The following is a 13,102-nucleotide window of genomic DNA, read 5'->3' as shown; positions in this document are numbered from 1 at the left end:
TGCTTCAGTCCAGCATTTTATGGGCATGAAAGAGGAGGATCCCAGGACTCAGAACCCTGGACTGGAATATTTTAACAGCAGCATTTCCTATGTACACAAGAAACAGGGGGTAGAAGGGCATGGAGAGGGGATAGCTAAAGCTCAGGTTTCAGTTGATCACAAGAACTTCTCTTGGATGAGAGAGTCTCACAAAATTCAGATTGTTGGAGGCAGAAACAAAAACGTGCTGGAACTGTTTAGATGGATGGTAGGAAGAGAGGCTACTACACAAGTAGTGACTCCATTTTTCACTTGCCAAGGAAAAGAAATGCCTAGGATTTGGCAGCAAAGCCTCCCTTGACTAAAATAGAAAAAGAAGCATGAATAAAATGTTTTGAGTTTTGTATGTCTTTGAAAGGCAGTACAAGGCCTTTAAGTTAAATTCAAAATTACACGTTTAATTTTTATTAAATTTTAAGACCATAGTTATGTTTGTAGGCTTGGTAGACAAAATAAGTCTGTTTACATTAGCCTTATGATTCACATGACTAAATTGTTGGACTGATAGTGCTGTAGTCCAGAGCAAACCATTTACAAAAGAGGTTCTTTCAAATCTGAATTTCAGTTCCTAAGTTTTGCTAAGAGATCTAGGGAATTGCCTTGTTCTTGCTAACCATGCTATTGAGAAGATTTGCATCCCTGTTTTTTTTCTTTGGCAACTTAGGCACTACAGGAAAGAAAAAAAAGAGTTTTGGATGAAGCAGTAGAATTAAGTCAAGATCATTTTAAAAAATATCTAGCTAAGCTCAAGTCAATTAATCCACCCTGTGTGCCTTTCTTTGGTAAGTAACACCAGGGAAGGCTAATATTGTGTGTACTGTCAGTCTTAAGTTGAGTTTGATGCAGATGTGTTAATATTGCTTAAAGTGTTTGGGGCTGTGTTTAGCTTTAAAATTTTTTTAATATAATATGTGACTGACTTCCTAGGTTTGTAATGTTTTTAGACTTAGTGTCTTTTATATAAATTTATTTTTCTAGTTTAGTATACAGATTACTGGTATTATAGTATATTACCTTACTTGGTTTAACACTGCCTCCATATTGGTGATCTGATTATGGTGATGACCTGAAGATGTCGGGTTTTTTTTCTAAACTCAGGATCTCATGTTAAGGAGATAAAACATCTTATTTCAATAGTATATTGTTCCTGTGTAAAATGCAGACTTGATTCATTTTGCCAGCCAATAAACTGTTGGAGCATTAAAAGGAATGGTCTACGTATGCTCAGACTTTGTCATTCATTAGAAAGAATGAAATAATCTCTTGGAATGAAAATGAACTTTAAAAAACACTTCTCTCTTTATCAGGAATATACCTAACAAATATTTTGAAGACAGAAGAAGGGAATCCTGACTTCCTTAAAAGACAAGGGAAAGAATTAATTAACTTCAGTAAGAGGAGAAAAGTGGCTGAAATAACAGGAGAAATTCAGCAGTATCAAAACCAGCCTTACTGTTTACGGATAGAGCCAGAAATTCGGGTAATCAAACATCAAATATCTGTTTTGGGGATAGGAGAAGGAAAAGAATGTACACAACAAAAAACTGACAGATAATCTTCTGGTACTAGACCTAATCTTACGTGAACCCTGACCATCAGAAAGCAGGGAACAGTGTTGGTAGACAAGAAAGTACCACTGCAAAGGACTAGCCTGAAGTGGGGATTTACTTGTTTGGATTCCATGTTCTGGGTCTCATTCATCCCCTTACTGTTCTGCAGCCTGGTATCAGATTGTTTAGCAACAAAACAGAATGAATAATACATACTGACCAAACAGCAGAACTTTTTGGAGAAAAATCGGTTGCCTTTAACCTAAAATGCTCTGTATGTGGCTAGTGTGTATAGTCCTGTCATTCTGTAATGACACCTCTGACCAAAGTCTACTGACACCGCTAACAGTCAGAGGATGTGTAGTTCAGCACAAATACCAACAGTCATTCAGCATGGCGGAAGCTAAGCAAATGTGGGGATGCACCAGTGTCAGCCAGCATTATCTTTAGAAATGAGAAGAGAGCATGCTCGAGTGGTTACTTACCCAAGACAAAGACTAGCGAATCCCAGATAATTAAAGGAAGGTGCTGAAACAACGAGCCAGGTAATGGTAGGTAGGTGTTTTTATATGGAGGTAATAATGATTGAAAAGCATAGCATTAAGTACCCAGCCATACTTCCTAAGTGCACGGCTAATTGTAACCTTTCCAAAAAACAGCAGCGTGGACAACTCTCAGTCTCAGCTAGTGAACAGCAGCAGGCAGGAAGCAACAAAGAAGTTGGTTATGTGAAGAATTAAATGGGCAGTAATACTGCTGTTTAAAATGTTATTTGCATTGTGTGTTTAATTGCTGTGGACATGCCTGGGAAGGGTTTAGGAGACTTACAGTATTCATAAGCCAAGAAGTACATTAAGCTCGAGGGATGGCAGTATTTGTGCTGCAGAAAGAACAAATGGAAAATGCCGTAGCTCCCCACCCAGAGGCTCCAGCTGCAGCAGGAGCAGCTAACGCAGGACTGTCAGGCGTCGAGGGAGCTTTGTCTGTCCCATGCCATCGGTGCCAGTCCTGTCCTAGCCATGCCTTCCCTCCAGTCCTTGTGCCGTAGCGCCATACTCTGTCCCTGCCTCTGACCTTCCTGCTTTTGTCCACCATCCCTTCCTGTTCTTTGTAGTTAAACGATAACATCCAAAGCACCTCTAAGAAATGGCACTAGCATAACCTTTGCTTCCACTACCGTATCGTCTGTATTCTGCTCCTTCACAGATCTGTGATTTTAAGGCAAGTGTACAGGACACTGTTGCATGGCCTTTAACGCTGCTGTGCTGTGCGTGATTCGCTAGTCAAAAATATTAGCAAACAATTTACAGAAGACTTAATTTACCATGCCTGGTTATTTGATGCAAGGTCATTCTTTCATGTCAGAAAACTTGCCATGAACTTGGTTGTTTCTTGCATTGGATTGTTTTGTATTTATTTTGGGGAACATTTTACTCTGTTTTTCCTGGAAATAAGCTTCACAATAGTGAAAAGCTAGATTTTTAATCAATGAATTACAAGCATTTCATTAAAATTCTGTGTACATGCTTATTTTTTAAATGTTCTTGATGCTCGTTTTGTTTAGAAATTCTTTGAAAATCTCAATCCTATGGGGAAGATACCAGAAAAAGAGTTTACAGATTATCTGTTCAACAAGTCATTAGAAATTGAACCTCGAAACTGCAAGCAACCACCTAGATTTGTAAGTCTTGTCCTGCAAATTAAATAGCTAAAATCCACTAGCTACTACAAAAAAGAATACATAGTTAACTCAATAAGCCATACATGTTTCCTTCAGAATTCTGTATCATGAGATGATTTTCCAGCAAAACTTGATTTAAAAATACTTTTATCTCAGATGTTTGTCGCTACTAAAACATACTACCTTTGGCTTATTTTAGAATGAACACTTTTTTCCCCAAAGCCTAAAATATTACCGTTTAAATTTGGGTTTCTTACCGTAGTCATTCAATAGAATACATAATAACATTTCTCATTTCACAGTATCAAGAAAACTTATAGACTATTAATATTAATCAAAATACGGATTTTTCTATATCATTAATGTGTTTTCTTTAAGTAGAAGTTAATTTCTCTTTTTCTTTTGTCTAACTATTTTGCATTGTTGCAAAAATTGAAGAATCGACAAGGGACAAGGTGCAACCTTCCTGATGAAAAAATAATAGTTCAATTCAAAGGAGTACCAATTCTATTTTTTTTTTTTTTTTAATAGCTACTGGAGCCCAGGGTTCTTTTTTAAGCAGAAAGATCACTCTCTAGAACACTTGGTTTTTTATGTTGTAATCGTACTTCTGAGTAGCTGGAGATACCTCTAATTTTTGGAAGAGCTATAAATCATTTTAGCAATCTCCTGTTAGAGGAATGAGTAAGATGATTTTACAAATATGGCAAGAAAATGACAGAAATTACTGTTGCAAAAACACTGCTTACAGTAGTGTCTCAAAAATATTTGCTAAAAATAGGTATCTGTGCTGCCAGTCTCAGTCAACTGGGCATGAATTCTTTACAGTTCATGATTTCCAAACTAGACATTCTTATTGGAATTTCAGGAAAGTCCAGTTCTGGGTACTGTAATGTGGTGGAGTTGTGCATACCACCGTAGGATGGGAATGTAATTCATCTTCAAAGGATCGCCTTTGATCTGTGCTGTGTTACACTTGAGTCTAATGAGGCTTGTTTCATTCACACCAGTGACGTGTGTGTAAGAATTTTGTCCTGACTAACTCAGAGGACATAGACAACATGTGTCTGAGTGCGTCCTTGATCTTGGACATGTGTAGGGGCCTGGTGACCTTCTGTGGCATAAGCACAAAGCATGTCTTATGGTGCTGTTATGAGGCTCTTCTGCAGGCCTTTGGGGCACTTGAAGTAACTTTCTCTCACCCAAGGTTGTGACTTGCTCTTCCCTGTGTTTTGTCCCGATTGGCATGCATCTGAAACTTGACTCTTCATTCTTCACAGTTGTGGGGGAAAAAAAAAAAAATTGAAAATTACTGAGCTGGGAAAAAAAGGTTTGTTAAGCTGCATCCATAACTTTTTAGGCTGTATAGATAACAACAGACTGTACCTCAAGTCAATTGTAGAAAGGCTGTACCACTTCTTAAGGTGTATTTGATAAGTACTTTTTAAAATATCTCATAGAGACTTGGCAGTTTTGCTATCTGAAATGGTAGCAGTACTAACCAGCTTTACTTTTTCCAGCCTAGAAAAACAACATACCCCCTGAAATCTCCCGGGATAAGGCCCAATACTGGCAGACATGGCTCCACCTCTGGCACCTTGAGAAGTCATCCATTGCCACTTGAAAAGGAACCGAGTAAGATAAGTTTCAGTAGAATCACTGAGGCAGAGCATGAATCAACAGTATCAGCACCAACTTCTCCGAACACCCCGTCTACACCACCAGTGTCTGCTTCTTCGGAGTTCAGTGTGTTTTTAGACATTGATCTCAACAGTTCTTATGGTAAATGTGGAATATGTTTTAATACTTGTTGTTACTGTCCCTCAGGCTTCCAAATGTATTGGTGTGTATGCCAGCCTTTTAAAAAAAGGTTCCAGAATTGCATTGTGGACTATGAAGTTCTTGTCTCAGTGTTAGGTGTACTTTGGAAATCCCTGCTGTAAGTAGTTATATAACAAGTGACATTTCCAGTCTTTTTGCCTACTGGAGCTGAGGCAATCTGTTACGGGAGATGTCCCCATGAGGCACTAATGTGCAGGGGCTATGCCTGCTTTAACAAGTATGGCACATCCGTAGAGAGAAATGGTGCTGAGGACCTGGCATCCACACCAGTGTGTGTTTCTGGAGGACAAAACACACTCTAGTGATTCTGGTTTAATTTCCTTTGAAGGGAATCCAGTCTGTGCGTGTTGAGATGTGAACCGAAGCGCCAGAAGTGGGGATGGTCAGGGTACTTGCTCCAAAACGCGGTCTTGATTACAAAAATGACACTATTATTTCAGGTGCACTGATAACACTCCCAAGCTTTGCTTGTAGCTGTGAGCAGCTCCTTAGTCTTGAAAGCAGCGCGTGATGGGTCTTGGCTCTGCTCTAAGGGGGCTGCAGACTTGGCAGGCGGGTTCAGCCTGGCGGGGGGGGACAAAAGTGACAAACAATTTTTATATGACAAATGCTGAGGACTTTTGGGCTGCAGGGGAAGTGAACAACAACATGGTAGTGTCAGAACAGAGTAGAATAATGAAGTTTAATTCCCAGCATAACTTAAAATCACTAGTTCAGCAATATCGTACACAGGGAAGCTTAATTCATGCTAGCAGTAGATAAACTTGGAGATTATGGTGATCTTTGAGGTCATTCACAAACATACGTTATGTGCTGTAGTGCAGTTGTTCTGTCTGGAAAGTCTTTAATCGATTTTTCATTTAACAGGTAACAATAGCATCTTCGCTCCTGTCAGTTTGCCACAGTCAAGTGAGTACTGTAACTCTATTAAATGTTTCATTTAACTCTGCTTTTCCTGGTTTCAGGGAAGCTGAATGGGAGTTAAAATCTGAAATCTGGCATGAAAATGTGGGCTGCATTCATTAGGGTTCTGAGAGGATTTTTTTGGTACAGGTTTTAGGTCAAATGTCCAGTAAAGAATGTAAAGTCTAAAAACAGTCTGCTTTAGTTTTGTTTTGTTTTGTTTTTCCAGGCTCTAGCATGATTTTGCTTCTATTTTGAATGTCCTTGATGATTATTTTGTTTGACTAATGCTACAAATGAAGCAACTTGTTAATTTCATATTACCACTTAGTGAAAATAACTGGTTTGTTCACTGGGAAAGGAGAGGTACTTTTTGTACCACAGCTGTGAGGCATACCCTGTATTCATCTGTGTTTTCAGCTTCTCTTTTTACTCTCTCATGACACAGGCACATATATTTTTCCATAATGTGATTAAAATTGCAAACTGGAGAGCACAGGTGCCTAATGTATTGATACAGAGCTCTGTGCACTTCTGAGAGAAAAAGCAAAGGTGTGACAAAACTCACAAATACAGGTCGGGGGTTGTTTTGTTTCTTAACTTGGAGGATTTCCCCCACCCCTGTAAAAAGGAAGGACTAGAAATGTCCTAAAATGCTGTAAGAGTTAATATAATCTGTTCAGTTCAGTGTATAATTCTCCTGCTTTAGAAGTGTTGCAGACCTGTTAACGAAGCCTCTAAATTTCCAAATTTGAACATGTACCCATATGGCAGAGAGAACAAACCTTTCACTCCAAAGCATAACATAAGCATGCGGGCAGACTGTGCAGGCACTGTGGTAAAGGGAGTAAATTCTGCAATATAGAGAGGATTGCAGAGAAAGTTAAGTGCTCGCTTAGGAGTTCACTTTATTTTTCTGTCCTTTAGCATTGCCTGCTAACTGTTGCTGCTTATCTTTGATACTGGAAATAGGAGACCACTTTGTGAGGCGTATATCTGATTAAAGAAATGAATGAGAATTTCATACAACTGAAGTTAATGGTTCATGTTGCTGTTGAGCACAAAGATCTGCTTATTTGAGTTGTTTTTAGTTTGGCTTAATATTCTAGCATATGTTCCTCGGATACTGCACAAGCAGTAAAATACCTGCTTTTCTCTCTCCAGAGACTTTCTTCAGCTCTTGGGGTAGCTTTCCTAAACTAAGTGATGAGCCTCAAAACCCTCCTCCACTTCCTCCACGAAAAAAGATGGATCAGGATGCTTCTAATGCTAAGGTATTTCTGTCCTATACCAAATAACTTTGATAACAAACCAGGGAACATCTGGAATCATAGAATCATTTAGGTTGGAAGAGACCTTTAAGATTATTGAGTCCAACCATCTAGCCAAGCAGGACTTTGTTAGTCTAAAAGACTTTCAAATGCAGTGCTGCAGTTGCCCTTTTTAAGTTTCAGGTTCCCAATGTCCAGACTCTGCTAGCTACTTTAGGAACATAGTGGTCATATTCGAATCAAAGATACGGCTATGCCAGAATCGTGTTTCTGATGGCACCAATAGCAGACACCAAGAGGATTCTGCATCTGTCAGAAGATAGGCTCTTTATCTACATCTACATTTCTTAAAATGTCATCTTCTCTGTAATGTTGTAGGGAAGTTTAAAGTCGGACGACGATCCTCCAGCAATTCCACCTCGGCAGCCGCCACCTCCAAAGATACAGCCTCGTGCTCCAGCGTACACTAACCCCTTTGACCAGCCGCTGCACAGCCCTCCTCCTCCACCCCCCCGGGACCCTCTTCCTGATACTCCACCACCGGTACCGCTCCGGCCGCCCGAACACTTTATCAACTGCCCTCTAAACCTCCAGCCGCCGCCGGTGGGACGCTTGCACAGAGATCCCGAGTGGTTCAGGGAGGCGAGCACAGGCCCCAGCTCTCCCGGCACTCCTCCCAGCACACCCTCTCCCAGGGTACTGCGCCGATGCTGCGTGCTCAGCGCCAGTCACAACAACCTGGTCCACCCGCCTGCGCCCCCGGTCCCACCCCGGCACAATTCGAGCCCTCAGTTACCAAAACTGCCACCAAAGACTTACAAAAGGGAGCTCTCCCACCCTCCTTTGCACAGACTGTCTTTGCTAGAAAATGCAGAAACTCCTCAATGACCTTAGCCATAGTAGTCATTGACACTGGAATAGTATTTGTAAAGTTCCTTTTTTTTATTTATTCAAAAAAGGCAGTGTATTTTAGTACTTTCACAAATTATGCTCTTAAAGTGCTGCTGATCAAGAAAAAAAAGTTTAAATTGGAAAAATAAGACTACACACACTCTAGCCTGCGTCTGTTTGACAGCATTACCCTCAGGTGATCAGCAGCATTGCCTTGTTTCACATCCTCAGTGCCGACAGTTACGCCAGTATACAAAATATATCTTTTGCACTGTAAACTACACTAAATGAATTTAAACTGACATCATTTAATTGCACTGAGCCAAAAAAGGTGCGTCTGTGGAATTTTTTCAAATTTGAGCACTAGTGGCCTTTTTTTTTTTTTTTTTTTAACTTAAAAAAAAAAAGAGCAATGGAATGATTACACAACACGAGGATATGCAGTGTTACCGATTTTAAACCTCTGGCCACTTGCCTTCTAACTTCATGTAAGCTTGGAGGTTCGTGAGTGACAGCTACTGTTCCCGAATATTTTAATGCCATGTCTTAATTGCCATTGATTTGCTGCTGAAGACAAAAAAGAAAAATAGCTTGAAATCTAAATACCAAAATATTCGGTTGGTCTTGATTATTTTGAGAAAGGATGGACAAGGACTACCTGTCTCGGATATTGGAAAGGATCCCTAGTACTTAGCATGCATCTTGTTCAGATGTGCCTTTTTGTTTTGGTAGGCGAAGATGTCTTAAGCTAAAGAGTTGTCTACTGTTCTGGAGAACAAAGCTATATGCCGTGTATGTACAATTGTTTATATTGTATATTTACAGATAATGCTAATAACCTGTATAAATTTAAGTGACTTGAGGCCTATAATACAGTCTGCTACTCTTGCAATCTTATACAGTCAGAAGTGTTTCCTCTGGCTTAGGAACAGTCTTGCCTTCCAAACCTAATAACTTTCTTTAGATCTCACTTAACTTAATCGTGAATCCATTTTGGAAATTGGTAGCATTTAAACCAGCAAACACTTAAAGCTTTATTAAACTTTTTAAACTGATAAGTGAATGGAACTTTTATTTGCCAGTTAAACTACCTGTTTGAACTGGTGTGAGAGTGAGTCTGTTTTACTGGTAGTACTGTAGCAGCATTTATAAAGTGGTCAGAAGCCACATTTTATTTACTGGTCTGTGGCCTTTTACTGTGCTTTGTATCAGAGTTCTTAACAAGATTAATAAATCACCCCAGTCTTAATTTTTAAGAGCTTGAGCACTGTGTGTTCCTTGTAAGGACAAGGTTGGGAATTGCATTTAGTAAGTCTTTGGCAATACAAAGTGCCCCAATTTTCCATGCTGCTATTCTCAGCTTTGGCTGTCCCCCGGTCTGCAGTTGGGCCTGATACATGACAGCTCCCTGGGAGTTTAACCTTTCCCTCCACCTACTAACCCATCAGATGCCTCGGCCCCTCTAGATGGAGAAGTGGTTTCTAGATGGAGAAATGGAGCACTGTGGTGGGATTTGCAGCAGCTTAGGCTTCCAAGTCACACTCTGGCTTTTCATCAGCCTGCCTATACTGCTCCCACCATCTCAAGCATTCCCTCTGGAAAAGGAGAGGCGATATGCCTGGGGAGGGTGCTAATTTTCTTCTCTTGGGAAGATGTAGCTTGCCATCTGTCTCTTGGACAGTCTTCTACTGCCTGTGCCCTTCATGCTCCTTTCCTGAGGAAGAAGAGGGGTAGAATCCATCTGAGGTGCCACCCTGAGGGCCATTCGTGCAAGGAGCAGAACACACTTTATGAAGGAGAGGTGCTTCATTTTGCAAAAATAATGTTCAAGAAGTCCCAAATTTGAGATGCATGAATGGGGAGTGCAGGCAGGAAACAGACAATGCCTTGATTACTGTTTTTCCTCTGCAGCAAAAATGCAGCTCGTAACTCTTTTCTGTAAGTTTGTGAAGAACTCTTCTACTGGTATCTGGTGGTGAAATTCAGCTCGGTGAACTACTCCCCTAATGCTCTCTGCATAGCAAAGGCAGGCTGTCAGGTTTCACTGTTCCAGTGATCTGCAGAATAAGCTGAACAAGTCAATTTTTTTTAGTTCCTTGTATTAACTCTTTTGAAGTCCTCAGCACCAGCTATTGCTAAAAGATGAGTAATCTCTTTTCAGACTTTTACATTTTGTGTGTTGTTGGAGGGGAAAAAAATCCTCTCCCAAATTTTAAAATATATAGATGTCAGCTTTATACCTTCCTGTACAAGTGCTTAGACCAGAAGCATTTTTCAGTATACCATTTTAAAATATATCATAGCTTTATATTTTGGTACTGACTCAGCAAAGCCCTTACCAGATCATTTTAAGCTGAGCATCTGCTGATTAGTCATGGCTTCCGTATGTATCAAAGTACTTCCTTCCATCAAGACCTTTGTGATGGACTTTGAGGAGAATTTAAACTTGTGGAAGCAGGAGCGTACATTTATTAGGGTTAACCTGGAAATGATGCTGCGCAGGGCTGCCATTCTCAGAACAGGCTTTTTTAGATGCCAATTTACATTTTATGTTGACAGCCTACAAAAATACCTGGGGGGCTGTGAAACACTTCCTTCTTTTAACTCTTAAACCTGATTGTGAAAGAGTGAGTTTGGGCAGCAGCTCTGAATTCCACAGTTGAAGCCAGAGAAAAAGAAATACATAACTCAGTGGGGCCCAGAATGGTTTGTTTAGGAAAAATAGTGATGCGGTTTACAAAGTCTCAAGCCTAGGTGATTGTTAGATTGGACAGAGGTAGGCATTCCTGCAGGAGCTTCTCGCTGCTATCTGGGGATGTCCTGGGCAGCGAAGGTGACCATTGTTCCTGGTGGGCCCTCAGGACCTGTCCTCTGCCAGGGACCAAAGGGACAGACGTGAGCCTGTGAGTCCACATTGCTGTTTTGCCAGTGGCAGGTCCTGTTAAGCAAGTCCCTGACCCTCCTGCCTTCCTCAGCCTCTCACTTCTTCTCCCCTGGTGCCCCTTCAGCTGAGCGTGGTCGTGCTCTGCACTGGATATGGAAAAAGATCCTGTGGTTTTTTGGGAGGCCGGGCTTAAAGCATCACCACCCAGAAGTGATCAACAGTAGTGCTGGGACAGTAAAGTTCCAGGAGGATGAGGGCAGAGGAGAGCAGGAATCTCTTACATTAGATCTCCCAACCGGGGCAGTGATACGAAAACATGAGATAACTTGTGCTAGAAGGCAGCAGCTAAACAATGTTCCTAGCCGCATTTCCCATGCATGAAACGTGACTTTTACCTTTATGGGGCCAGTTCCAGAGTTAACCTAAAGTACATAAATCACAGCATGATTCAGAAAAGGGGCCTTGCTTACGGGTAACTTACCACACAATTAAACTGTCTCCCAAGCATAACAGGAGCTGGAAAATACAAAGACAAGCATTCCAAGGCAGGGCGGCAGCAGCGATGCCAGTGGCTCAAAGTACAGTGGGTACAGCAACACATGTTCCCAAAGTAAGTGTTTGGCTGTGGAAGTGGTCGAAGGCAGGCAGATTCCCACCAGTGCGGTTCAAGGGAATGCCAAGATAGCAATAAATTAACATTTCAGTTACTTCATAATTAGAGGGATAGATAAAAAGAGCAAAAAAATTGCTAGAGGGGGGAAAACGTGAAATTGCTGGGTTTGAAGATGGCTTGTGTGGGAAAAGGCAGTTTCCTCAGAAAAGTGCAGATAAACAGATGGAATGTGAAGACAGTTAATAGCAAAAGAAACATCTTTCTAGTTGTTTTCAGTGATCCTATTTTGAGTTGCTGAGTTTCAGCGTTTCCCCCTGCTCTGGAGCTGGAATAACTTCTTTGGGTGCTATGATGTCGCTACAGCAGATCAAAACCAAGAAGGGATAAAAGAAACCATCTTTTGTTTCTTTTTTTCCCAGTTTTCAGAAACACACCACAAGTCTGAATATACCATTTGGAATACCCAGCAAATGCAGTTAACTCCTCCCTGGGGAAGGGAGTGAGCATTGGTAAGAAATGCTAAGGAATAAGGTAATAAAAACTTTCTTCCACATGTCCAAGGAAAAAATCGAAAGCCTTTGCACTTAAAAAATTGTTGACGTGCAGTCAACTCATGCTCAGCTGCTTTTTTAAAACCTTTTTGTAAGTTTAAATGTTGGATGAGGGTCTACAACACCCATGATTTCTAGCAATCCTCTGGCTCTAGTGGGACTGCATGCCCGCAGTGCTTACAAGCTGCACTGATGAACTTGTGAAGTACATTTTGAATCGCTGTGTGTTAATTTTCAGGCAGTTCACACGTGGAAAATTTTCTTCACGGCTGCCTTTCCTCTGGCTGATGTTTCATGTCCTCTTTAGTCTGCTGGGCTAAATCAGGAAGGTCTGACTTACTGTCAAACTTACAAGCTCCTGCACGTAGCCTGCAAATGGAGGTTTGTCACCTACGAGGGAAGTCTGATTTTGTGGCAAATGTGCCCAAGGCCGCAGTACCCAGACGAGCGATGGCTGCTGCCGTCCTCTCCTCCAACACCCCGGCCAGTTAACGCAGCAGCTCTACGTCCGCTCCTCCACTGCCAGCTAGCACTAAAAACAACCAAAAGTACGCTTTTCTGTCAAGGAAGGATAGCCCAGAATATATGCTTTCATATAATTCACGGCCAACTCACAGGAGAGTCGGCCAGGAGGGGTTAAGGAGCGGTTTACATGGAACAGCTACCTCGGGGATTCCTGCCGCTTCAGGGAAGCGGCTGGGGCTGAGGCGCGGGTGAAGGGAGAGGGCGGCATCGATACAGAGAGCGGCCGGGCAGCCCGGACCGCCTCATGGCACCGCTGAGGCGAGGGAGCTGCCCACAGCCGCCATTTCCTCTCACCCGGGCGGGGCGGCCCCGGGCGGGAAGGAGGGAGGGAGGGAGGGCGGGGCGGCGCCGC

The 13,102-nt window shown here is 41.7% G+C and overlaps 1 protein-coding gene across 2 annotated transcripts in view; it reads left to right on the top strand.

Moving 5' to 3' along the window:
- The window catches only part of SOS2 (SOS Ras/Rho guanine nucleotide exchange factor 2), a 55,991-nt gene extending 46,555 nt beyond the window's left edge, over positions 1-9,436 (top strand). For both annotated transcript variants that reach the window (XM_075029443.1, XM_075029442.1), the window contains 7 exons: positions 704-821; positions 1,347-1,519; positions 3,154-3,270; positions 4,791-5,052; positions 5,980-6,021; positions 7,180-7,289; positions 7,665-9,436. In XM_075029443.1, the coding sequence (XP_074885544.1) occupies positions 704-821; positions 1,347-1,519; positions 3,154-3,270; positions 4,791-5,052; positions 5,980-6,021; positions 7,180-7,289; positions 7,665-8,174 (1,332 nt within the window). In that variant the 3' untranslated portion in view covers positions 8,175-9,436. The remainder of the gene's footprint in view (positions 1-703; positions 822-1,346; positions 1,520-3,153; positions 3,271-4,790; positions 5,053-5,979; positions 6,022-7,179; positions 7,290-7,664) is intronic.
- Positions 9,437-13,102: the final 3,666 nt, after the last annotated feature.

This window comes from Buteo buteo, chromosome 6 (genome assembly GCF_964188355.1).
Source record: "Buteo buteo chromosome 6, bButBut1.hap1.1, whole genome shotgun sequence".
NCBI classification, from domain to species: Eukaryota; Metazoa; Chordata; class Aves; order Accipitriformes; family Accipitridae; genus Buteo; species Buteo buteo.
This window is presented reverse-complemented; position numbering and strand designations above follow the sequence as displayed.